Source organism: Paroedura picta, chromosome 8 (genome assembly GCF_049243985.1).
Source record: "Paroedura picta isolate Pp20150507F chromosome 8, Ppicta_v3.0, whole genome shotgun sequence".
NCBI classification, from domain to species: domain Eukaryota; kingdom Metazoa; phylum Chordata; class Lepidosauria; order Squamata; family Gekkonidae; genus Paroedura; species Paroedura picta.
Genome location: NC_135376.1, coordinates 30,733,737 through 30,761,202, shown reverse-complemented (window position 1 = coordinate 30,761,202; position 27,466 = coordinate 30,733,737). Strand labels below are relative to the sequence as shown.

The window sequence follows — 27,466 nt, the reverse complement described above, 5'->3', positions numbered from 1 at the left end:
TTACAGCAATAACTAAAGGAATTTGTGACCTTTTGTCCTTAGGGTGCCCCAGCAAAGCCTTTTCAAGGGGCACAGGCAGGTGCTATGTTAAATGGAAGATGAGAAGGTTCTCATGGCTCATAGGCTATACCCCATTGTGCTCATTGTGCTCTTATTTGCTCCCAAAGGAAAATATAGGAAACTTTGAGCATACCTAACCACAGACAGAACAAGAGTTGCTTGTGGGCTTCTGCTTCTTGTGGTTTTCCTGGAGGCATCTATATGATTATTGGTGGAAACAGGATGCACAAAGAGATGAACCCGTGATCTGATCCTCCAGCATTGCTCATCAGTTCTTAAGAGGAGGTATCAAGTGTGTACGGCATCAGGACTGCTATGGCTCTCGCTCACTTAATTTATCTGGAATGTAGCAATGGTAATTACCATGAAATTCTGCAAGCATGAGTAATTATCCTAGTAATGGCCTTTAACATCTGCAGAGGCTTGAATATTTCAGGATCAGCTTCTCAAGGCAAGATGAACTAGAACTTTTGATGGCAAACAAAAGCACTCATTTGAACTGTATTTGCATATTCATGTCCCGGTATTTCCAGCATAAAGAACACCAACACCTACTAGCTGGAAATCCTAAATATTAAAGAGGCAAAATGAATTATGAGGATTTGAGTGAATATTGTATTTAGTTTTGTTCCATGTCAGCCTGGAGTTTTAAGCTAGAATCTATAGGCCATTTTTAAACATTTATATTCCATTTTATAACAAGTTTTTATATGATTTCAGACAGACCCATTTTAGCAATCAGCTATTTTTTTAAAATTTAGCTTTCATGCAAACCCACTTGCATTGAGTTAGCAAAGTTTGGTTCAACCACTTTTGAGTTGGTTTCTTCTGCTTGCCACCCCTTCATTGCACTTCTGAATTGCTGTGATGTGCTGTTTAAAAATGTTCATAGCACTTCCTACAATGTCATTTCTCCCCCTGCCCTTTTGCATCTTGGGAGGTTTTAAAAAAAATGTTTTAAGCTGAGCACTATAGCACTAAACCAATATAGCACTTGAGTGCTATAGCAACACCATTCAGATGCCTTGACAAAAAAAAGCAGCAGTGTTCGAAATAACCATAGTGCTTCAGAGACATCTCATTAATGGAAGAAAAGTCACTGTATGAACCTCCCACCCCTGTATTGCTTTACTCAAAATCAAACCAGCAACAAAGAACATCTGGTTTAGAATGGTCATGTGAACATTTTCTATAGCTTTCCATATGCAATCTGTGCTTATTTCCAGTATTTGCAAGTCAGCACTGCCTGTTTGCCTAGTACTGCAAGACTTTGTGAGATAGATTGGAAGACTACACAGTAGTGTCCACTGTACTGAAGTATAGTTGATTAATAAGAGCGGCAATAGTGGATTTTGCCTCGGTGGAGAATATAGTGTGAAACTCTCTTTTACCATGATATACAATAAGTGAAAAACCTCTTATTCTTTTCATTATAAAAATTCTTATTTACTAAAAGTGCTGAAATCATACCTAAACTGAAACAGATTTCTTGTGACATTTTTCACTATCCTACAATAACATTGTTTTAATTTTAAAAAGCAATCGACCTCACAAACTTAAAGTAGGTGGTGTCTCTGGAGCTTTCCATTGCAATATAAATCCTTGTTGCAGTTTGCAGTTTGCAAAGAAATCAACAGTCTATAGTAGTCTACTAATATATATGAGGCATAACACAGAAGCATGATCTTCGGTTCCAAAGGTAATGGATTTCCAGCAATACCCTTAACTATATCCAACCCCAGTGTGGTTTAGTGTGTTATTAAGAACTAATGAGCAATGCTGGATGATCAGATCATGTGTTCATCGTTTCATGCATCCTGTTTCCAACAATAGTCATACAGATGCCTCCAGGAAAAACACAAGCAGTCTGACAAGGATCTAGGAGAATATGTTAAAATCCTTACTCTGCCATGGAAAATTGCTGGGTGTCCAGGGTGAGTCACTCACTACCAGCCTAACCCACTACACAAGATGGTGATGGGAATCAAGTGGAAAGGGGGAGAAGCTACTTTTGGTTTTCTCCCTGTATCTTTATTTTAAAAACTCCATGCAATGATATATACCCATTCAGAGAATATATCAAAATTCCATTTAATCCATAATCTGATGTTACCACTCATAAAAGGAATGTTCTTGCCAGCCTTAAATACTGGTACTTCTGAAATATATTCCTAAAGTTTACTATGCTATGCTAGATAAAAAGAATGTACTATAAACCAGCAATAATTTGTCCATCTGATACCCAAATTTCATCAATTATGTCTGTACATCATCTTGTTCTACAAATATGGTTTTATTCAAGCTTACAACCTTTACTCTCCTTGTTCAAAAAGAAAGTTTGCTCACACACCACATTTTAATATTATTGCCTGTACCTCATTAGTAAAGCATGAGTTGGCCAGGAAGCTGCCCACGCACAATTGTGTGCCAGTGGCAAACAAAATATACATGCTATGACTGGATGCCTCATACCCCCCCCCCTCCCTCCAGGAGATTCCTGTATTATACAAGGTGACATTATTGAATGCACAAGGGGCCTTCTCACAGACCTTTCTCTTACCCCAGTCAGCTGTCACCATAAGTCAGCTGTGACCTGACAACCAAAAAAGGGGTAAGGGAGCCTACCTTCGGGATGAAGGTACAACTCATCTATCAACTAAGGAGATCAGTTACACTGGAGAAAATAGCAGTTTTGGAGGGTGGACTCTATGATATCATATCCTTACTGAGCTCACTCCCTTCCCCAAACTCTACCCTCCCTTCTGCCCCCATGTCTCCAGAAATTTTCCAGCCAAAAGCTGGCAACCCTCATTTAGGTGAATATACCATGTGAAAACATGAAATGAGGGTCGCAATTATATTCTGAAGAGAACAGAACAGTGGTAAGGAAAAGAAATAACTTCATTTCACTAACTAGCAGGCACCAGATGGCCTCAGAAACAATGGTGTATCAGCAACAGATCTTACCACAAAAAGGGGGAAAAAACCCTTGATTGAATTACAAAATTAGGCCATGAAGAGAAAGTTGTAGATGTAACATATTTGGATTTGAGTAAAGCCTTTGATGCAGTGTTTCATAAAATCTTACTCTCGAAATGAATTCAAATTGGGTTGAACAGGAACACTCATGTGGCCTAAAAACTGGCAGGAGTATCCTAAACCAAGGGTAATCATAAACAGCAAACATGGGAGGAAAGTTCTTGAAACAGGGACTGGTTATATTCCTTTTCTTTACTGATAGCTTAAAAAGAGGCCATTTGCTAAAGCACATAAGGTACTGGATACTGAAATGATGAGTCCTCCTGGTAGATAGGAAGTCAAACTAGAATCTGGAACACTGAAATCCCCACTCTACCACTAAAACCTACTGGTTAACACAAGCTAACTTCCAGAGATGGATTTACCATTAGGCTAAGTGGGCTGAAGCCTATGGCTTCAAAATCTAGGTGGTGTCCAACCAAGGTATTTGGTATTGAATGCCAGTATTTTTGACACACATGCTGTCATAACGCATTGCTTCAGTAATTTTCCTTGCACTCCATTTCAGAATAATACTGTCTGAAGCCAATAACTCAAAGCTAGTGTAAACTAGCATTAAACCAGCAGAAAATCATTGGGGGGGGGGGAATTGCAAGATTTATTCCATGCGCTGGTCATAAAATTGGTGGGCCATTTGGCTGTTGATTGCTGCCTTGATGCAGTGAGCTATTTCTTTTCATCCTCCAATTGGACGATTCTAAAATAATTTTTGCAATCTCAGTCAAGAGTGTCTAAATATTTGTCAAACACTAGGTGAGGGCACATGGGAAAGCCACAGAAGCAATTTTGGAATGTTACGATGCTATCTTTGATGCTCTAAGTCATTTGTACTCTTATGTCAATGGGAAGGGTGATGCCAGGCTTGAAGCTAACAGTCTTTTGCTGAAAATGGAAGAGCTGGAATTTGTATTTATTGGACCTGTGTGCTAGGTCATTTTCATAAGGACAACAAAGCCATTCAGAAATCAGAACTGTTATTGAGTACTTGAGCAACTTTGTACAGTTCACTTCAAGATGTTTAAAGCAAAATTAAAGAAGATTTTGATGACCTTGAGCAAAAAGCAAAAGCCCCCTTGCCAAATGTCAAATAGAGATTTGTCATAAGGAGACAAAGGAAACAGAAGTTCACCTGTTCCTGATGCTTTGGATGACCTCTTTTCAAGAGACACATTTTGGATAAAGTCCTTTATTCCTATACTAGACATACCTCAAGCCAATTTAAGAAGAGCTACTGTGTACAGTGATGTTGCACAAATGTTTTTCTTGCTTGCTAATCTGGAAGCATCTAGGAAAGAAATTCAGCAAGTTGCTGAACATCAGAAGATGTTGGCCTAAAACTTACTGATGAACTTTTACACTTTCATTTGTATGTGAAACAAAGCCATAGGTCTGCAGAAGGACACTCTGTCTCATACAGGCTGTTATCAAATTATATGCAAGAAAAAAAATTCAGATGGCCTTCCCTAATGTGGAAGCAATCTTGGGGTTATTTCATAGCTTAATGGTTACTAACTGCTAGGGTGTTTTTCAAGACACAAAAGAACTAAACATGAACTAAGGACCACAACGTCTTAAGTGAGGTTGTGTGTACTAAGCATTCTGTGCATTGGAAGTCACAAAGTTAGACAAATTTTGATGAACTTTTGGATGATTTTGCTATGAGGAAGGCTAGAAAAAAACTTTTTAACCCTTAGTGTATTCAAGGATTGTAGGTTATGTCTTAATGTGTATTTTAAAACCAACTGTTTAATGACAACATAAAGTAGGATCGATGTCACACAGGTAGTCATAATCATCTTTTTAACACTTCCCAGGCTATAAAATTTGTAAGCTAAAGTTAAGAAAAAGAACATAGTAAACTTATAATTTCTTTTTCTTAAAATTCCTGCTTATTCCACAGTGTTCAAAAGTTTAATTATTGTAAAAGTTTTTGAGTTAATCTTAACATTTGTGCATTTTTTTCAATCACTACAGTGTTTAACATTAAAATCTTACGTATTTTAGAGGAACTGTGAATTGAAGAATTTTAAACACCCTTTATCATCCTTGATTTTATTCAGTTTTGTTTAAAACACTCTTGACTCTTTCATCTTCCTTTATTTGTAAGGGCAGGTAGGAGATGGGGGGAAGCTCACAACTGGAATAGCCTAGGAGCCCTCTTTGCCTCGCATGGGGGAAATTTCATGCACCATATGAAGGACACAGACACCAGCTATTTTGGCATAAAATTTCTGACACTACTAACTTCACATGGTTATTTTGAGAATAAAATAGGCACAAGGATAATGTTATAACCCACTTTCAGTCAGGGGTATAAATGAAGTAAATAAATAAATGCATATATCAGAGGTTTACTTAATTGTGTCAAGCTTAACACAGTAGCAGAACAGTTGTACCCTCTGCTATGTTTCAAAAGCATGGTATGACGAAGCCAAGTCAGTATAGAGCTCCCAGTTAGAACAATTCTACCTTAGCAAAAAGGATAAGGATGGCTGTAGGAATGGATACCACATGGAAAATATGAAGAAGAGGAAGAGTGGGTTCTTATATGCCATTTTTCTCTACCAGAAGGAATCTCAAAACAGCTTACAATTGCCTCCCCTTTCCTCTCCCCACAAGAGACACCCTGTGAGGTGGGGTGAGGCTGAGAGAGCCTGGATACTACTGCTTGATCAGAACAGTTTTATCAGTGCTGTGGCAAGCCCAAGGTCACCCAGCTGGCTGCATGTGGGGGAGGAGTGGGGACTCAAATCCAGCTCAGCAGATTAGAAGTCATTGCTCCTAACCACTACACCAAGCTGGCTCTCTAAATATAGTTTATTTTAGGTGTTTGGGACAATGAAGAGTTTCTGTGCTGCTCCCCTGTTATACAAAGCCAGCCATTTCTCAGTAAATATCTGATACAAACACTAAGAAAAGAATATTCATTTTGAAAAGTAATCTTACAAGTGATGTCACTTGTTTAAGATTCAAATCCTTGCATGCTCAAGACAATCTCCACAATAACTCTTCATCTTAGTACAAAACAGGCACCACAGTAGGAAAAAGCAAATCCACTCTAGACTAGACTGAGAACTCTAGACTATTCTCAGTTAGGGGATAATAAGTACTTGGTTGTGTTTAAGTTATACCTGTTAAACTTGGCAGGCATGAGAAAAGATGTCAGCATTGGGGACCCCTCGACTACAGTGGTCATTAATTTTATTTGGTTCTTTTCAGGACAATACTTGGGGGGGGGATGCTCAGGGAGCACCTTCTGGCAAGGGGCACAAGTAAGAGCTTTGATCCAGTGACCGATTTGGTTGGATGAGGTGGGCATCTGGTGACCATTCTTGCATGTTTCCTCCCCATGGTGGATCTCTGGAGGCAAGGGACCTGCCCTCCTGGCTTGGAGGGTGATGGACTCAGGGCACCCCTGCAGCCCACAGCAGCAGCCAGACAGCTGTGGGGGGGGGGGTTCTCTTTGTTCATACCAGGCCAACCCTAGGATTTTGATTGGCATTCAATAAAGCTGTGTCCCTTTATCTACCAAAAAGAAACTGAGTCACATCTTGATTGGCCCTATGCCACCCTGCTAGTCAACTAAATGACTAAATGTCTCTATTACCGAAGCAGTTCAGGCAAGAGAATGGAACATGTATTTAGATAAAATGAGAGCTGAGTAGCATTCAACTGTCACTATCTATACAGGACATTTGTTTGTGTTCTTGAATCTTCTCTTTGGCTGTGCACTGATCATATGAAAATGCCACCCCATTTCCTCCTCCAAAAATAACTCAAAACAAAAAGATTTTGCAATATGGCTGACATATATAATGAGACCCAAACAAAGTATGTGTGTACATGTGTGCAAGTGTATACACATATATCTCCAGAAATGATTACATATAAACTCCTGTCTTCACAGCACAAAAACAATGAACTATCTATCAATCATATCTATGTGCTCTATGGTTTCTTGGCATGCTCATAAGTGACATGCTAACTACAGTAAATCTGAGTAAGTAATCATATTATATTGAATAATATGTGTAGTCAATCTTAAAAAGAAGCACAATTCTCGCTTTCCAGAAAGTTAAGCAATATTTTGGATGAATCTGACTTCAGAGAGACATTTTCTGCCTTACAGATATGCATACCACTTATTAAGCGTAGAAAAGAATGAGACATAACAATCATAACAACAGACAGCTGTTTTCACCAAACGCTTCTTTCATTATATTTTGTAAATATGATTTGGAAAGGTTTGCCATGGTATGTAAAAATTAAAATGTGAAGATTGCAGAGGTGCTAAGTATAATACTTAACAACGTTAGGCAAAATCATATATGCTCTTCTGATCAGATGGCAGCTCCACAAGGACTCGTGTGCCAAAACTCCGTTGGAAGTGGTCTCATCTTTTGTGATTGTGTGTGTGATGTGATGCAGATGTATACAAATCCTTTCCCCTTCATCAGATGCAGTTGTAAAGACAGTCATAGAATAGAATTTAGAGATAATTCCTTCAGCTACAATCACAAGCTGTGCAGCAAACGGCAGTGTCTCCCTTTCATTGCAAAAAAACAAGTATATACAGACTCCATTTTCTTGGGAGGGGGGGTGGCATTCCACAAAACAAACAAATTTCTATTGCTGGGGAACTATTTTTTCCATTACCTACTTCTAGCCAGTGGTTTCACTTATGTGCTGGACGTCATCGAAAGAGATGTGTGCAGACCTTCCTTTGACATGTAGACGACACAGACAGTCCAGTCCAGTTTGCAAAGGATTTTGGTTTTCAGTACTTCAAAGAATGCTCTCCTCTTCAAAGTCAAATTTCACCACCACCGGCCGGCTCGTGTTCCACTTCTTGCTTCGATCCTTATCCTCAATGAACTCCTGGTAAGGATCTTTCTTTGAAATAGCTTTCTTGGAGCGAACATAACCGAAAAAGACAGTCAACGCCAGGAAAGAGTAAAACAACATGACAAAGAGAATGAAGAAATAGGCATTGTCATATGGTTTGTGTTTGGGTGTTTTCTCCTCTGTAGCATTTTTCCCTGCATCCAGGTTTCTTTCCAGAAGCTGCAGAACACACTGAGAAATAAGAGAGGCTAAAGCTGTCCGGTTCATCTTGCCGTTGTTTTCCTTCAGGAATGAAAATGTGCATTTTAAAATGACAGAGACTAGGGACAGGATCCAGTAGACATTCCAGCTCAGGACAGTTTTCTCCCAGTGCCCTGACTGAAATTTGGATCCGTCCCTTGCTTGTTTCCTGTTTTAGCAAGGAATGCTGTGAAGCACTTAGTAGGTCTCAGTCACCTGATAAGGAGGCATTTTTAAAGATAGGCAAGAATCCAAAGTAAAGTGGCCAATGTAAAGAATCACCATTCTAGTCAAAGTGACCTCCAGTGTCTTTGACACAGACAGTACTTGCATTTGAGACTATTTAGGCTCAATAAGCTGGATTTAATTTAAAAACAAATAAGAGGGTTTTTGGCAAGGTGTCCTGAGAGTGTATTTATGACACGTGTTGAGGAGCCAGCTTGGTGTAGTGGTTAAGAGCAGTGGCTTCTAATCTGGGCAGCTGGGCCTGATTCTGCTGGAATTGCAATCAGCAAGTGATTTGGTGAAGTCAGCCTTGAAGGACTGTTGTTAAGCTATTTAAGCAGCTGAGCTGTACCTGTGTGCTCACTAGTGGTACCAGCTGATCAGTGCTAGAATTGCAGCCATTAGCAGTGGGAAAATCCCAAGTATGTGCCTGGGATCTCTCTTTGCTTGAGCTGGGTTCCCAACCACTTCCTGGTTCGTCAGGAAGAAGAAGCGCGATGTGTGCTTTTGCTGAAGCAAGCAAGCAAGCAGCCACCTTTTAAGCTCTCTGCTCTCTCTATCTGCTGATGTGTGGGCATGTAATCTGCCTGCAACCTAGCCATAGAGACTTGCAATGTGCTGCTTTTGTACTCTGCTTCAGTTAGGAGACTGAAGCATATGAATAAGATATATTTTGTAAATAATCTTTCCCAGTAAAAATTACTGTCTTTTAAACCTCAAAGTGCTGTGAGTATGGATCTGTCCCATACCTGCAAATGTATATAATAACTACATACTTTCAAAGGCTCTATTACCCTGCAGCTCTATTTCTCTGGAGGGACTCAGGACCAAGACAAGTCCAAAAGTCCCAACAGATTCCCTGCTCCTCCTCCACATGCAGCCAGCTAGATGACCTTGGGCTAATCGCAGTCTTGTTAGAAACTGTTCTCACAGAGTACTTTCTCTCAGAACTCTCTCAGCCTCATCTTCCTCACAGGGTGTCTATGGTGGGGAGAGGAAGAGAAGCCCCTTTGAGACTCCTTCAGGTAGTGAAAAGTGGGATATAAAAAACAACTCTTTTTCTTCCTCGTCATCACAGTTTATCACAGCCTACCAAAACATCCCAAAGTGGGCTGAGACAGAATGTGGTGAGTTGAGATCTTTGTACTGTTCAAGGCAGTCTCAAACATGTCTACCATGGCAATATTCAGTCTTCATTCCTCAGTGACTGGAAAATTCACTGTGGTGGAACAGTCATACGCACTGGTGTTTCACCTTAACATGGTCATAAAAAGGGACCCTGAAGTGACATTGCATATGAATGTGTGCAATAAAAAACCCACTGATTTTTTTTTTTTTGTAATGGAAAACAGCTTTGGGAAGGCAATTTTGAGTACAAAAGGCTATAAGCCTTCCTCTGTGCATCTTTTTCCCCTTCAAGTACATGCTTGGAAGATTTTACAAACACAGGCTGGAATCTCCATGTGAGAAGAGTGGGAAATGGCCAGCAGGTAAAGAGTTAAACATACCTTCCACTGTACCTTGCCTTCTTCTCCTCCATTCAGAAAAGCATCTTCCAAAGATTCCAAAAGTTGGCTAACAGAGCTTTATTACTTGGGCTTGTATGTAACATGGAAACAGTTCCTGTGATGCTTGGACATGTTTGTAAAAGAAAGTTATGAGAATGGAATTGTAAACCTTGATTTAGGAAAATAGGACAAAGATTTGTTACATTTTAGGGCTTCCATCCTAAACATGTGTATTTGAAATTAAGTGCTTGGAAGTCAACAGGACATATTTGAAAGTTATTGTTTTCAAGACTTAATGGTACATATCTTAACTATTTTATTGTTTTCAATACAAATATTCATATGTGACAATTGAAGGCAGCTTCACACATGCATTCCAGATGTAGTGGTTTCTGTTTTTCCCCTAACATGATGCACCCATTCAGAGATTTGCTGTAATGAAATGGTCAGATCATTGCACTGGGATGTAAAAACCCAGGTTGAAAATCCACATTTAGCTTTAAAATGTATTGGACAGCCTTGAGCAAGTAATTGTTTCCCAGCCTGTCCTCTTTTATTGATTGATTCATTCAAACATTTATATCCCACCTTTCCTCTTGGCAGCTGACAATAGAGTCAGGAACTCTCAGGTGTTTAGAAACCTTTATTGGCATAATAAACCACAATCCAGAGAGAACACAACCAAATACCAAAGATAACTTGTACAAGCAGCACTTCCACTTTAGCAAACAGAGGCTATTTACTTTCCGCATATTCCTAAGAACATCAGCAATCCTGGCAAGTTTGGTAGGATCCTGTTCAGATAGCTTTGATTTTATAATGAGGGACTTCGAACTGCATTTGGAATTTAGATCTGTTAAATAGTTTTGGACTGCAGCTCATTGGACTGAGAAAGCTGGACAATCCAATATGGCCATGTAAGCAGTATCTTTCAGAGGCAGATATATGGTGAAACCTACCCCAGGACACACTAGAGATGCTAGTAAGAAGGCCCTCCTTGATAAATCATAGTCCAGCGAGTATAGATATGCTGAAACAGCTTACAATAATACAAGATTTCACTTACAAGATCCCCAGCTAAAACAAAATATTTTAAAAAAGGTAAAGGTATCCCCGGTGCAAGCACCGAGTCATGTCTGACCCTTGGGGTGATGCCCTCTAGCGTTTTCTTGGCAGACTCAATACGGGGTGGTTTGCCAGTGCCTTCCCCAGTCATTACCGTTTACCCCCCAGCAAGCTGGGTACTCATTTTACCGACCTCGGAAAGATGGAAGGCCGAGTCAACCTTGAGCCGGCTGCTGGGATTGAACTCCCAGCCTCATGGACAGAGCTTCAGACATCATGTCTACTGCCTTACCACTCTGCGCCACAAGAGGCTTTTATAAAATGTTGTTGTTAGGTGCGAATTCGTGTCCGACCCATCGTGACCCCATGGACAATGATCCTCCAGGCCTTCCTGTCCTCTACCATTCCCCAGAATCCATTTAAGTTTGCACCTACTGCTTCAGTGACTCCATCCAGCCACCTCATTCTGTTTTATCTGCTTTTATGTTTTATCTCTGTTTTATCTGTTTTTATAAAATAGCAAGCCTTAAATCCCTCCCTCCTCCCCACTTGAAAAATAACTGCTATGCAAAAAAAAGGCAAGAAGGTGTTTCTGACACCTTAGGGCCCAGATCTGCCCTCAACTTGGCCTTCAAGTTGCACGAGAGAGATTTTGTTAGAAAGAACCTTGCAGAAACATTGTATCTGGTGGCCAATTTTTCATCATCCACAGGTTTGGACAGGAGTTATCAAGTCATGCACCAATTTGTACAATGGAGCTGGATGAAATTTTGCTAACACAATAACGGCCGAACAAAAAGTATTTTTTGTTGCCAACACCAACCTCTCATAGGCCAGTAAATGATCTTTATGATGTGCTCTGCTGGATTCATCCCAATGCCAACATTGTTCTAGCTGCCCTCCAGTCCGCTTCATGTCACACAGCTTCCTGGTAAATTAAGGAGCAGGAAGCCTCACAGAGCATGGAAGAGAACACCAAGCAGCAACTCTTTTTGGCCCCAGTCAACCTATCATTCCATGGCACTATAAGAGCCTCCACAGTGTCACCAACTTTTCCCGTTCCAGCCACCCAGAAACCACCAGGATCTATTTTATTCCCAAGGGCAAACCATTACAAAATTATTCATGATGAAATTAGAGGTTGGTCCATGGCATAATGATCCCAAAATAAGTTATGTAATATCTCCACCAAAATATCTCAAAATAGAGATCATAAAATACAAGTTTTATGGATCCCTTCATCATCTTGTTAATTCTAAAAAAGAAAGAAGAAAAGGGGTGAGGTGAAAAAAACCCAAGAATGCATAATGTACCTTCTGCTCTCCATTTTAAGAAACCTGCAAACTGCACACAGACTTTGGGCTTTCGTGCCATCCTCTACAAACACATCTTTTTCTACTCACCCAGGCATTATTGTTGGGCATTTTTGCTGATTCAGATTATAGGCAAGATGAGGCTCGTGGAAAATATTTGGGCCACTGCCTAAACTTTGACTGCCAGCTATTGTAAATCACTTTGTTTTAAGATGGGTTACAAAGGCACTGAAAGCAATAGAAAAACCAACTAATTTAACACATATTTAACTAGACTGTAATGGCTCCCTATTTGGAAAGTGTCTTTTAAAAAAATACTAGTTCTTCTTGAATAAATGAGTAAACAAAGAGGTCCCTTGGGGGGGGGAAAGACATTTTTCTCTGTTGTTGGGATTTTTTGTGGTTGTTAATATATATTGGGTCTTAAAAGTCAGATAGTAAATTATCTATCATTTGAAATGTAAACTATTTAAAATGATGATAAAAGAGGAAATATTGCATTACACCACAAATATTAAATAAAAAATAGCCTCTTTGTTTATATTTATATCGTAGCACTTTACCTTCTTAGATGCAGATGGAACTGTATCCCAAACACAGTATTTTTGCAAGAGGGAAAAAATACATTTTCTTAAAATTAACCTTTCCTCCCGCCTCCCCCACACAAAGCCCTAGCTAGTTATTTTGGGATACAAAGTTGGTATGTTCCTGTGTTAGTAATTAGACAGTTTCTGAAAATATCCCACAACATCAGAATATCTGGCCCACGAAAGGAGAAGCCTTGGGATGTGGGCAATCCTCTACAATAATTATGAATGATTTTGTAAAGTTAAATCCTGAGAACCCAACAGATGAGAAGGTTAGGGTTTTCATTTTGCATATTAGGTGCAATGGCTTGTAGCTGTGCTCTGGAGAGCCTTGGGACTGTGTAAAAAAGAAATGGCACCAGGGAGAAACACTGTTGAATATTTTTTGGGAAATTAAATCCTTTACTGTCTGGGACAAGTGAGTTATATGGGACATTTTGAAAACAAGAGCAAAGGGTTAAGTTGTCCTCACTGTGGGTTGTCACAGGTCATGGCTACTTGCATGATAATAGCCAAGCATGGGAGGCTGTGTGGATTCCTGCTCTCTATTGTATTTTACAGGCTTAAGTCATTCTAAAGTAAATTGTTGTTTTACAAAGAAGTGTAACCTTATCTGGCTGCAGGGGGGGGGGAATGAGTTTGGCTGCCACAAATGACAATGGCAGCTGTTTCTTCCTGTGATCTGAGTTCTAGGGAGCCAGCCCAAGGACTTTGAAGTGGAGAGCACCTCAGCCGGCTAGCACTTTGCCAACCACGCACTGTTTCTCTAAGCCTGACCCCTGAACTGATTGTATGATGACTAATTCACATGCTAAGATCGCGGGTATATCGGTATCACTTATACGGCCTGCATTTGTCATTAGGGGCTTGTTGTAAAAGGGGAGATGAAAGTGAAGTGTGTAATGCTATATGAGCAGACTGTACGATTTATAGAAGAAATGTACCACCCTAAATTCAACTATTTGTTTTAAAATTAGCCTTTAAAAATGATGCAGAATCCCTGTAAAGAACAAATGCACAAAAGAAACTCCTCAAGAGAAGGCAGTGCCAAACCTTGATCTCAATTAGAACTATATTCTTTGCATTTTACTCATGTTTGGTACCCCTTTTGTGGTGAATGGGACAAGTAGAACAGAAAGGACTAAAAAAGGACAAAGCAAAGCATTCAAATTATTTGTAACTTTAACTTAAATCTGAGTTCTATTTGAAAATTTATGTTTTCATAATTTGGCTAGATAATTTTTAAAAAAATCATAATCCCTTTCTATAGAAAATGATGACTTTCCTTGGGAATCACTATCTGGGGACAGCAGGTAAGTTTGGCAGTATTGCAACTTACAACTATTGTGAAAGGGTTTATTTTTTTCATAAGGATAATGGAACTAATAATAACATAATTTTGTAGTTCCTGAAGGTGGCATAGGCATAATGTTTATAAGGCTGTCAAAAAGCATTTGTCATGATAAACTGTGCTTTGTTTGAACTGTGGCTTGAACATAAAAAAGTCTACTAGATGTGGGTAACAAATTCAAGTTTGTGCATAATCCCCACTTTACCTGTTTCTTTTTTTTTTTTTTTGCCCCTTCTCCCTCCATGTAGGAAAACATTCTCCCTCTCCTACTATTCCAGGGGTTAGACAACCGAGACTCTTTATGCATGGTGGCAACTACTCCCCGCTGCTGCCGTGCCATTGCAGCAGGGTAGGATGCCCCACCATTTCCCCGTGTACATACAGGGATGGGGTGTATGGGGCTGCCTTGGCATAGCGCACGCACACGCACTTTGCGCCAGGGCCAGGAAGCCTGGGACATTGCCAGGCAGGGTAAGTGGCAGTGGATGGGGGGGAGTGGCCAGGGGGAGTGGGGGGCCTGGGCCCCCTCCACATGCTATGGCAGGGGCAGGGGGACATCCCTGCCAGCTCTGCAGAGCCCGCAGGGGCGTGCGGTGTCCCTACAGGGATATGGTAGGTCGGGGCCGGGCGGGCCAAAAGGCCCATGCTGTCAATCATGCACAGTGCCGGTCCACCCCAGCCCCTGCCACTTACCCAGAAGCTGCAGAAGTTCCCACATTTGCATAATGCGGGCCTTCCGTGGCCCTGGGCCGGGCCGGGCCATGCCCACGCTGGCGGCAGTGGCATGCATAATCGGGGATTTTCCCCACTGCCCTGCCGCCAGCATGGACATTCCGGCTCATGCATAATGGATCACTGAGGAACGTGCTATTCAACAAACTGTGCTTTGTGAATTCAGGCATCACAACAAACCACGGTTTATGAAAATTATAACTAACGAGCCATCTAAAAATGCCAGTGTTAAAATATTTTTTTGGTGCCAGTCAACAATCTCTGAGTCAGCGGGCTGTCTCCATCAAAATTACCCTGGGCAGGATTATAGCATGGTTGATTAATCACTGCTTAATAATATCTGAAGGCATCTTTAGCCTTAGCAGTTCCAGAGAAAAGTCTTAAATAACAAGCTTGCTTGTTTACCTTTTGATCAATAATTTGTAACTAGTTGGCCCAATCAAGTTTTGTTGCCTTAGCAAATGATTTTTTTTGATGGAGTAGATCAATTCAGTGCTAAAAGGAAACTGAAGAAAGATATACTAGTACAAATTTGTTTGGGTTTCAATGTAAATTCCATATAAAGGAGGCACAATTTCTTTCATGTGTACTTTAACAGAGGACTAGTGTTTTGTGTTTAGAGCACTGTCTGTTTTAGGTACTGGATTCCCAAAGCTACACATTTGGAAGTGAAAAATAAGGTTTGGGATAATATCCCATATTGTAATTTCCATAGGATGCTTAAGGGATAAGAAATTCCTCCAGTGATGGCAGGGATAATGAATGAAGATTAAAAATAAGTACAAGATTAAAAGAGAAATGAATACTCAACAGAGGGAACCAAGATCAAATAGTGGATTAACCATGTTACTTGTTGTTCCCCAGAAATTAAATAAGTATGGGGGATAAGGAATTTGTTTCCTTTTGGTCCTAGAAAAATGCCAATTATGGAAGCTAAACTGCTGGGATCGCATATCAGTCTGCTTTGGAAATGTGAGAAATGGATGGGAAATGTAAACACAAGCCAATAGCTTACAGTTATGTTATGAATTAAGCCTGAAAAAGTATCAAGATTTAGTCACTGAATAAACTGTCATCATTAATCTCTCTTGATGAATTTGAGAAAAATCAGAATAGAAGCAATCGTCCTGTCATTTCATGGATTATCTTTCCCATGAGCTGAAGCTCCTGTGCCTTGGGATCTGTGAGCCTTTTAGAGACATTAAAGTAGAGATGGGTACACCAGGAGCCAGCTGAGGTCCAGTCAGCATGGTGGACTCTGTGTGAAAATCCTTTCCTGGCTCTCCTCCCGCCTCCTCCAGCTTCAGTTCTGTCTGATTGTCTCAACTGCCATTAAGAGGTCTCATCACTGCTGAAATCTTATCATATACCACTGTCCAGCTATGGTTTTATGGCTGAAATCCACAAGAGGCAAAGGAACCTTTGCAGTAACCAAGGGATCATGCAAGACTGTGGCAAACGAATGTCAACGTGGGTAAGTTAAAGTAGTACATATAGGAACAAGAAAATCCTAATTTTAAAAATGTGCTGATATCATTTGAACTGGATGACAATGAGACTAAAAGAGATCTTATCTGTGAAAAGTTCTATAAAGATGTCAGCCAGTGTGTGGCAGTAATGAAAAAGGTAAACTCTGTGCTAGGAATGATTAGGAAAGGGATGGCAAACAAAACAGGCAATATTGTAATGCTCTTATGTAAAGCTACAGCACAGCCTCACTGGGAATACTGCAGAGCTGGAAAAATACAAAAGAGAACAACAAAGATGATTAAAGGGTTGGAGTACTTTTCCTATGAGGAAAAGCTGGAGAGTTTGAGTCTTTTCAGTTTAGAAAAAAAAGGCAGCTAAGAAGAGGCATGTTAGAAGTTTATAAAAACTATCCCAAGCTTGAGAACGTGGATAGGAGTTTTTTCTCCTTCTCCTATAATACCAGAACTTGAGAACACTCAATGAAATAGTCGGTAAATAGTTTCAGGACAGTCAACAGAAAATACTTCATTCCCGGCAAGTAATTCAGCTGTGAAATTCACTGCCATTAGAAGTGGTGGTGGCCATGTGCATGGATAGTTTTAAAAGGGTAATCCCAAATTCATGGAGGAGAGTTCTATCGGGACAACTAGCTCTGGTGACTGAAGGGAGCCCCCATTTACAGAGACAGCAAATCACTGAGTAGGAGTGCCAAGATTTAGGAGGCAGCAGCAAGGGAAGGCCTCTATGCCATGTTTGTTTGGCCTTCCAGGGCAAGGCACCTGGATGGTCTCCATGTGAAATAGTATGCTGAAAAAGACAGGCCCCTTGGCTAATCCAGGAGACTTAGCTTATATTCTTATATGTTCATCTGCCAATTGAGGTCCTATGGTTTCTACTTTCTGGCCATCTGCCAGAAAGGGAGAGGAAAGGGAAGGCGATTGTAAGCCGCTTTGAGACTCCTTCGGGTAGAGAAAAGCGGCATATAAGAAGCAACTCTTCTTCTATTACTACTACTCAAGAATGCCCACCCAGTGCCTATTAGAGCCTGTTCATTCTCTGCAGCAGCTCCCACTTTATGGAATGGGCTGCCTGAAGATATGAGGCTGAAATACAATTCATATAGTTATTACTAAGATGTTTAATGGGATTTGAATTACATTGGTTATGGGATACTTTCCACTGTTGCTGTTTTAATTATCAATCATAAGCTGCCTTGAGCTACAAAGGGGCATAAATATATACACGGGTCTTCTAAACTATAAATGGAAGCTAAACTGCCTTTTGAAGAAATTGCCATACAAAACCAAGAAAGTCCCTTAAGTCAAGAAAACTTGTCAAAAATAACCAGCTATTTCAGTTCTCTTGGGATCTGCAACAGGCCCTCTGATCTCACAGTAGGGTCTTTGTTGCCTTTGAATGAGTGTCACACCCCTGGCTGCCATTGGCTCAGCTGCTTTGATGACACATCTCAAATGAACTCAGCAGCCTTGAGCTATACAGCTGATTGCTTTGGAGAAAAGGAAAGATATTTCATTCTGCATCCTGAGGTTAGTAACACTTGGACACTTTGTTGGGACTAATCAGTTGAGTGTTCTCAGAGCCTCTCATCAGAGGCTTCACCAGCAGTTCACAGGGCAGTATGATACCTGGTGGGACATTTTTCTCTGCACAGACTGGGATCTTAAAAGTTACTTTTGCTATTACAAGGCTAAGAGCGATGTTTAACTTCCAAAATGGGATGTTAAAATCAAAGTACTTTTTCTCCCCTTGAGGGTTTTTGAGGATTTTGTTTCTGTTGTTTTTGTTAAATCAACCCAATGTGCAGCTTCTATGAAAAAGGCAAAGCATACTCCATGCTGGCCATAATTAGAACAGGAATAGGGAATAAAACATACTGCCCTTATATGAATCTATGGTGAGACCACACTTGGCATCTTGCATAGAGTTCTGGCCACTTCCCCTGAAAAAGGCTATGGTAGAGCTTGAAAAAGTGCAGAGAAGAGTGACCAAAAGGAGCAGTAGGTTAGAGCAGCTGCCCTGTGAGAGTCAGTTAAAATGCTGCTTAGAAAAGATGAATAAGAGGAGACGCGTCTATAAAATGATGTCCAGTGTGGTGAGAGGGAAAATAATGCTAGAATCTGGGGTCGTTCACTGGAGCTGAAGGGTAGGAGGCTCAGGACAGACAAAAGGAAGTATTTCCAAGTTCACACAGCAAATAAATTGTAGAACTCATTTCCAGAGGATGTGGTGCTGTCCACCAACTTGGAAGCCTTTAAAAGGGACGTGGAGAGATTCATGGAGGGTGGGGCTGTCAGTAGCTACTTGTCATGATGAATAGCTACTCCCTCCAGTACCAGAGGCAATATGCCTCTTGATCTCAGTTGCTTGGGACCACAGGTGGGAGGATGCTGTTTCAGACACCCCATTTGGGGAGTAGCTAGAGGCAGCTGCTTGGCTGGTGTGTGCATACTGGGCTTGATGGGCCTTTGGTCTGATCCAGCATGGCTCTTTTTTGTTCTTGTGGTCCTATGCATGAATGCTTCTTTCAAGAGAAAAGCACCACTGATATGCACAAAACTATATTTCTTCATAAATCTTATGCCAGACCACTATATTAAAAACATGAGCCTAGAGTTATTGGAGAATGCTGAATCACTTTAATCCCTAAAGCCCTGATCAAGCAGCAATTTTGTACTTTGTGGTCAATCTGTGTCCAATTTTTCACTGTTTGGAGAGAGTGCTGACAGCATATAGCAATGCTCCCACAGATCCAAGATTTGATTCACCTAACACTTGGACCACCTGAAATTGCTACAAATGTCAGTTGCCAGACCTTGACTACTTAATTGTGTGCAGATGCCACCATGTACAAGGCAGTGTTATGTATCCCACTGCATAACCAGAAGATAGCATTGTGGTAGATCATGCACAAAAACAGACCCTTAATGTTGTGTGGCCATTGTGCATGAGGCCGCGCAACTGCTTAGGAAGCAAGTTAAAAAGCACTGTTGAAACAGAGTTCTTTAGATTAAATACTATGCTGACCCAACTCATTCTCTTATTGTTTTCCAACAGGAAGCAAGCTATAATACAGACCTATATATTAAGAAAAATTCATCCTATAAAAATCCTCAGAGGTCAATCAAGCAAAACAAGAAAGAAAGAAAAAGAGTTGTGTGAATCACTCTTAAATTTCTCTGATCTTCCCTTCCTATATTCCCGGGGCTGGGGTCTTTATATAGACTATCATGATTCTATACTTAGTTCTTGACCATGAAGCATAAGGATTTTTTAAATGAAAATTCTAAGCCACATGTTTCCAACTTGTTGAACTGAGCATCCATCCTCTACCAGTTTGGTGTGGTGGTTAGGAGTGCGGACTTCTAATCTAACATGCCAGTTTCGATTCTGCACTCCCCCACATACAACCAACTGGGTGACCTTGGGCTCGCCACAGCACTGATAAAACTGTTCTGACCAAGCAGTGATATCAGGGCTCTCTCAGCCTCACCTACCCCACAGGGTGTCTGTTGTGGGGAGAGGAATGGGAAGGCGATTGTAAGCCGCTTTGAGCCTCCTTCGGGTAGGGAAAAGCGGCATATAAGAACCAACTCTTCTTCTTCTACCAGTGTCATTCTCAAAGCTATGTTTATTTAGAATATTTCTCCCAAGTATCTTTCTCCCAATATTTCTCCCAGGTACCTTTCTCCCAAGTATCTCCAGGCCCCAGATGGATATTAAGGCCATAGAACTTCCAGTGAATTATACTTTGTTTTGTAAAACATCACAACTTTGCAGTCAAGTTTGAGTTGTAAATCAGAGTAATCAGAAAATACATATTCTTAAACAAGCTTGTGTTCTATAAGCACACTTCTCCTTCCATGTTATAAAGGAATATGGGTTGCCAACTAACCAGAATAATTGGTTTCCCCTACTTTTGTCCTGTTAATTGCAGAAAGTAGCTGCTAAAGCTTTTCATGCACATCGAGCCCATTCATGGTCTGGGTAACTAAAGTGCCTGCTTTGCATGTCAAACTGGCCTATGTTAAGGGCATGGTATGGAAGAAGGAAATCATTGTATTTTGTATTGACCATCACCTCCCAAAAAACTCACACTGCTACCCTCTGGGGGCCAAAGTCATGCTTGCCTTCAACCTGAATTGAAACACCCCAATATCCACATGATGCAACCCTGAACTCTTTGACTGGCTGAAGAGTACCTCTGCAGAAGACCTTGAAATCTATATGGGCTTCATAGGAATATGCATGGCCCCTCAGGCTAGGGTCCCCCACCGGAGGCACAAGTATAGTTCCCCTACCCTTACGCTACCACTGAGCATAAAGACTTGGAGCAGGAGGGCACAATACTGAGGGTATTTTCGTACATCATTAAAAATATTATCACGCTGGCTGTGTGGTGTAACACTAAATATAATCATGCCTCCCAGACCCTCCTCAACGTTTTGATGTCTCTCTTTTCTGCTGCCATTTCTCGCTTCTCCCTCTCCACAAGTGCTGCTGGAAATGGCAGAAGACAGCAATGCAGTTTTATACGCAACTCTCTTCCACCTGTCAATCAATCCAGGCAGCCAATCTTTCTCCATCTAATCATCCAATCATAGATGCATAGTGCTTCTTTATTGCCACCCCTAATGGAATCATGAGTCTTGCTGCTTTTCAAAATGATTCTCATTCCTGATATGGGGGAGGGGATGCTTGGAGAGGCATGTTTTGTGCTAGAACTTTGTGTGTGTGGGGGGGGGATTTTTGCCTTTGCCTGCATGATTGGATGCCTATTCATTGCTCCAGGCAGTTCGCTTAAAAAAAAAAAAACCTCCTGTGCCTGGGAGAAGGGAGAGGGAAGGACACTGGAGGTGGAGATAGTATTTCTTCACTTCCATACATTTTTTTTGCTGGTGGCCTCCTGGTTGTTCTTCATTAACTAGTGCTACATACGTTTGTGAATCCACTTTTTGGGATTCACCAACTAGCACTTTAAAATGGAGGATGTAGCCAGCTGTTTACTGCTCAGACACTGCATGCTGATGACATCATATGGAGGGGGCAGAATATAACGACAGTAAAAGGTAAGAATCTCACTATTTTTAAAGGGTATGTAAATCCCCCCATACTCCAGGCTGCAAAATGCTTTGGGGCGGCCTGGCATGCATAGAGTTAGGCATTACCATCTACTAGTACATGAAGATCAAGCTGCCCAGATAAGGTAAAGGTAAAGGTATCCCCTGTGCAAGCACCGAGTCATGTCTGACCCTTGGGGTGACGCCCTCTAGCGTTTTCTTGGCAGACTCAATACGGGGTGGTTTGCCAGTGCCTTCCCCAGTCATTACCGTTTACCCCCCAGCAAGCTGGGTACTCATTTTACCGACCTCGGAAGGATGGAAGGCTGAGTCAACCTTGAGCCGGCTGCTGGGATTGAACTCCCAGCCTTATGGGCAAAGCTGTCAGACGGCTGCCTTACCACTCTGCGCCACAAGAGGCTCATTCTGCCCAGATAGATGGACCCATAAAGAAAGTTGGACTATACCAGATATGGGAGCAGAAATTTAATACAAGTGAATAAAAAATTCTTACCTATTTCTGACTAGCAAACTGGTTCCAAGGAACCATGAAAATTGGGAAGAAGTTAATAACTGCTTGTCCTGTTACAGAATTATTTGTGACACTGCAAAGGTAATTATTCGATTTAATTTTGTTTTGTTGGATGGCCTGGTCCCCCACAAGCCATCATACCAGCCTTCCAATTTCTGTTTAGAGACACTGGCTGGTTGTCTCATCCACTTTAGGTTAATGGAGCCTAAACCAAGGAGGATCACCAGTCCATTAAGTTTATTAATCACCCCGGCATAATAGCTTTCTGAGTAAGAAAACATCTTATTGCATTTTTTTGCATTGTAAGAACTAAAGACTGGTGCATAAATTATTATTAGTTGAATAAATTATGTATATTTTTAATCTGGAAAGAGAAACAAGATCATACATACATATGCAGTGCAAACTCATAATGGTGCATTGCTTTTGGTCATGGTGATTTACATTATTCAGATAATGAGAAGTTGGTAAAGTATACAAACTATTAAAATATATTGACTTGCACTAAATATATAATGTCTTTTACTGTGTAGGACCGTTTACGCACTGGGAACTTCACTGCCCCATTTCCCATGCAGGAGCACAAATCGAGGGGGGGGGATGAGGTATACCAGGCCAAATGCTCCCCCGTGTGGGTACAGGAAGAGGTGGGGCAACCTAAAACTCCAGCCTACAGCCTGGCATGGAACCTCCAGTGCAGTGGTCCCCAACCTTTCTGAGGTTGGGGACCGGCAGGGCAATGGGGCGCGGCCCGCGCCTGCGCGGGCCATGCCCACGCATCAGGCCGCGCCTGCGGGCCGCACCCCCGCATCGGGCCGCGCCCGCGAGCCGCACCCGCACATCGGGCCGCACCCGCGAGCTGCACCCGCACATCGGGCCGCACCCCCGCATCGGGCCGCGCCCCTGCATCGGGCCGCGCCCCCGCATCGGGCTGCGCCCCGCGAGCTGCGCCCGCACATCGATTCCCTCTCCCCGCCCTCCCGCAGTAAGAAGCACCGGGCCGCGGCCCGCAGGTTGGGGACCACTGCTCCAGTGCGTAAATGGTCTAGGGGAGTAATTCCCAATCACTGAGCATGTGGCCTGCCTGACTATTTACAATTATATTTTCTTAAGTATAGAATGTACTGACAAGAATAACAATCAGGAAATTAATGGATTTCTCTTTAGTTTTGTGTTCACATGCGAGGACACCTAAGTTCTTGCATCATTATATTCTTTCATATTATATTCAGATTTCAAGCTATTTTAAAAGATCTGTTACTGAAAATTTACAAACATTCACCATTCCTATTTATTTTGAAACTGAAGTAAAAATTTGAAAAAGAAATCTAATGTCAAAATAATTGTATTTACTATGTTCATGTGAACATTAACTAAGATGACAGAAATTATTCCAGAATTCTTGCCTCTGTGCAAAGATGGTAGGAATTTGGATAATTCAATAAATGAGAAAATATAGAAACAAAGATAGATTTTTCCTATTCTGTGTACAAATAAGTTTTTCTAATGAAAGAGGTAAAATTACAGGAACAAAACAACTGAAAAATGGTCTAGGAGCGGTTGAGGTACATTGAATAGTTAACAAAGCCTCTGTCTGGGCTTATTCCAAAGCCATGACGAGGAAGCCTTAGTTCTGTCCTTATCAGCAGATGTTCTTTCATATTTGTGTATCTGGCTGACTTGATTAAATTAGTCTGTAAAGGTCAAATGAACTATGTCTTCCCACTTGTATTTTGATTTTTCATGACATCGCTTGAGAGACCGTGCCCGACCACAGAGCTTCAGACATGTGAAATAGTATAAACTCATGGGATCATTTATTTTTGTGTAATGCAGTCATTTTGCAAAACGTTTTTTTCAAGCAATGCATTTGAGTTTCTCCCCATGGTTCTTTCATTGCCCCTGGGCCTCAGTGGACAAGATCTGTAAACATGTCTTCTGGGAACAGGACTAAACCACAACATCTATTTTTTGTGCCAGGTCCCTGAGACATGTAAAGGCAAAAGTACTGATGAGTGCATTCAGAGTGCTGTTCTATTGAGAAAGTAAGCATCTGTAATTAGAGTTCCTAGGGCAAAGAGCAAGACTTCGTTGCTGTTCTCAGCTGATTCTCATTCCCTTTTGTTTTAGAGAATTTTAGAATTTCCTTCCAATACAGCAATCAACAAAGCCAATCTGACACTAAATATGAGCATGTAAAATATCATGATCAGAACATCAAGCAGATGATGGATTGGTGTTCACTATGGCTGTGTATCTAGATAAGAAAGCAAATTTTACCTTAAGTAAGTCAGATGTCCAAAATGAACAGATTATCAGTGGCTATGTCAGTCCAATGAGATACAATTCAAAAAAAGAAAAGCCATGTAATCACAGGACTAGCCAAAATAACAAAAAGCAGTATGCAAATGTTGAGTTCTCCAAGTTCTTCACTAAGCTGGAACTTATTAAAAGGAGAGGTAAAAGGTCCTAATTTTAAGACCTATTATCTGCATCCTAAATAGAATATCCCATAGCAGGGGTAGTCAACCTGTGGTCCTCCAGATGTTCATGGACTACAAACGCTGGCAGGGGCTCATGGGAATTGTAGTCCATGAACATCTGGAGGACCACAGGTTGACTACCCCTGTCCTATAGACTCTGCTGGTATCAAGTTGCACCTTCAGCCTTCTGAAAACAAGCAGAAAAACGGTAACTTTTAATATATTCTCTAGCACCCAGCGGAATACTCATGTCCCTAGAAAGGCTGAGTGAAGGGGGATAATTATTATACAACAAAAACTGTGGTTAGTTTAGATGACAAACTAAAGATTCAATAGATGCCAAGTTAGGCAATGTTACCTACTGCTCAGATATATATTTTAAAAAAGACTGTAATTCTAAATGTCGTCCCAGATTGTCTTCTTCCAGTTGAAGAATCCCTCTCTTTGTTGGATAAATTCAGCATTTCCAAAACTGATGGAGATACCAGTGGATATAGTCTTGACTCTTTTCTTCTCACCTCCAACCATAACAGTCAAAGAACATATAACTAATATTGTTCCTTGTTACTGATGGACCACTTCCAACATTACTTTTTTGGAATGTGGGAGCTGCCCCAATGTACTTTATTCTATCGTTAGAAGGGCTACATAAAGGCTACATCAAAAACCCTGGAATTTGATATGGCTTCTCTCCATGGAGATGTTTCTCCAGTTTCTAAAAACTACAGATTCTTCTCTTGTTACCCTGAGTTTAAACTTCATTTTTCACAGCACAAGAAAGATAAGGGTAATGGCAGAAAAGGACCCTGTTGGTTCCCTTCCTCCTTTTTCCTTCTTTTTCTTTGTAACCAAAGAAAAACACAGGGCCCCCAACAGCCACTATGCCTCTCAAAGCATCCTCTTCTTTCCCTTGTATCACCAAGATCCAACTCACCGTCATTGAAAACAAATCATATGGCATAACTTGCTTCATGAGTCCCCAGGTAAGTACAGTTTCTGGAATTTTATTCCCCAGTGCTCCTCCTTTTGACAATTCTGTTCCAACACAGGCAAAATTTAGATTGTAAATTCCACAGGACAGGAATCTTTTTTACAGCATCATGAACACTGATGGTACCTCAGAACTTGAATACTAATCACAATATAATATTTCATGGAAGTCCATGTAAACTGCACCACTGCAGTTCCAGTCATTTGACCATAAACAAGAAGGGTTTGGCAAGTTTTCATAGCCGTTTATTCATTATAAATAGTAAATATTTACTGCATTTTTATATGAGAATTTTTTACAACACGTATGTTGTTGGTAGAGGCTGTAACACAAAGATAATATTCTTTTGTTCCATCACCCTTTAAGACCAATGTGCGAACTACTTCCTGTACTATAATCTAATCTTACTAAGTCACTACTTTCCTTGACTTGAATACTAAAAGGAATGTATTGGTGCCCTACCTCATGGTTCCAAGAATTAAGAAAAATAAATAACACTGCCTGCCATCTTCCTGTCCCTCCTAATATTTCAAAACACAAATTTATTGACATTTGAAAATGTCACAACACAAAATGCATGTAAACCTTGGTTGCCATTGTATATATATGCCATTGTATAATTTAAAATGATAACTACAGAGACATAGCTGATATATGCCCTGTATTTCACTAATGTAAACATAAGGATTTCTAAATGTATTATTGCTCCCAAATGCTCTTCTGTCAAACTAATAAACTGGATATCTATCATCTAACAAGAGATTGTGACACGTCAGTATCTTATAAGAGTGGCTTATGTACAGTAAAAATAAAAGTACCTGGAAAAATATAATTTTGATTATATATATAATGCTTTGGATGTTACCAAAGCTTGGGGAGGTACGCCATATTGCACATGGAAATCAAAGAAATTCTGTATTTTTGTTTGTTTCTTCCAGGAGGTAACATGGACTTCACACACAAACAAATACCCTTGCAACACTTTTCTTCATGTTACATAATATCTCATTTGCTGTAATGCAAGAAAAGCCCCTTGCCTGTGACATTTATCAACAATATGATTACAAAGAACAAGAAGATAACCAATAACTTATTTCGGGAAGTCTTCAAACATCTAGTCTAGCTTCCTACAGACCTTAACATTTTCTTTCGAGGTCAATTTCCAGTGTGTTAGAACAATATCCTCCTGCCCATGCCTTGCAAACTGAGCGGAGTTAAAAGTCGGTGTTGAATGTCAAAGGAGTTTTGAGTTTGCAGCATTCAGCTGCCATCTTTACAAACATTGTGTCCAGATCAATCCGTGCTTCTTCAGCAACCTAAAAATGGAATGCTTACGTCAGCCAGCAGTTTGAAACGCCCTTCCCCCTTAATATAAATCAGTGCTGAACTGTGTTGCATTTGTTATGTTCTTGCTCGCGGTTGTTGTCTTCTGGAGCTGCATTACCCAGCATGTCCAAATGTCTATGAAAAGGATGGATTGGAGAAAAGAACAGAACAGCCCCATTATCTCGAGTGAGATCGCTCCGTTCTGGGCCTCATTTTGGTGGGAAGATCACTCCATTCCAAACTTTGGAGTGAGACCAGAAACAAGACTGGTTTTAACTTGCAGTGGACAGTTCATTTATGCAATATCTGGCTTCAGATAATGAAAGGCACCTGTTTTAAAAAAAAGAGAGAGCAAAAGAAGCTTTTAAAGTCATGCTGTGACAACCTCACAGTAAGGGTCAGCGTCAACTACAGGTTGACATTGTCATATTTAATACTGATATATCAAAGGAAAGGGACTAATATTTTTATTCTTAGGACAAGTTTGACAAAACTCTATGTATCTGGGATTATATACTATAATGATTCTTGAGCTGACCTCATTAAGAACATGTGTTTTTAATAGCGGAATGCCAGTGGTTATTTCATTTTGGACAACCCCTATGTTTTACCTAATGGCAA

At 40.7% G+C, this 27,466-nt stretch overlaps 1 protein-coding gene and 1 long non-coding RNA gene across 6 annotated transcripts in view; one reads left to right on the top strand and one right to left on the bottom strand.

The window, feature by feature from the left end:
• The first annotated feature begins 7,861 nt into the window (after positions 1-7,861).
• LOC143843207 (uncharacterized) lies at positions 7,862-26,559 on the top strand. Of its 4 annotated transcripts, none has more exons than XR_013233496.1 (5): positions 7,862-7,980; positions 14,153-14,195; positions 16,267-16,439; positions 19,511-19,572; positions 26,458-26,537. It is a non-coding gene; the product is annotated as an uncharacterized LOC143843207 (long non-coding RNA). The 4 variants fall into 4 exon arrangements; XR_013233495.1 differs by having other exon boundaries at positions 15,879-16,439; XR_013233497.1 differs by lacking the exon at positions 19,511-19,572 and having other exon boundaries at positions 15,879-16,439; positions 26,458-26,559.
• PAX3 (paired box 3) overlaps positions 25,738-27,466 on the bottom strand; it is a 127,648-nt gene continuing 125,919 nt past the window's right edge. For both annotated transcript variants that reach the window (XM_077348925.1, XM_077348924.1), the window contains exon 9: positions 25,738-27,175. In XM_077348925.1, the coding sequence (XP_077205040.1) occupies positions 27,141-27,175 (35 nt within the window). In that variant the 3' untranslated portion in view covers positions 25,738-27,140. The remainder of the gene's footprint in view (positions 27,176-27,466) is intronic.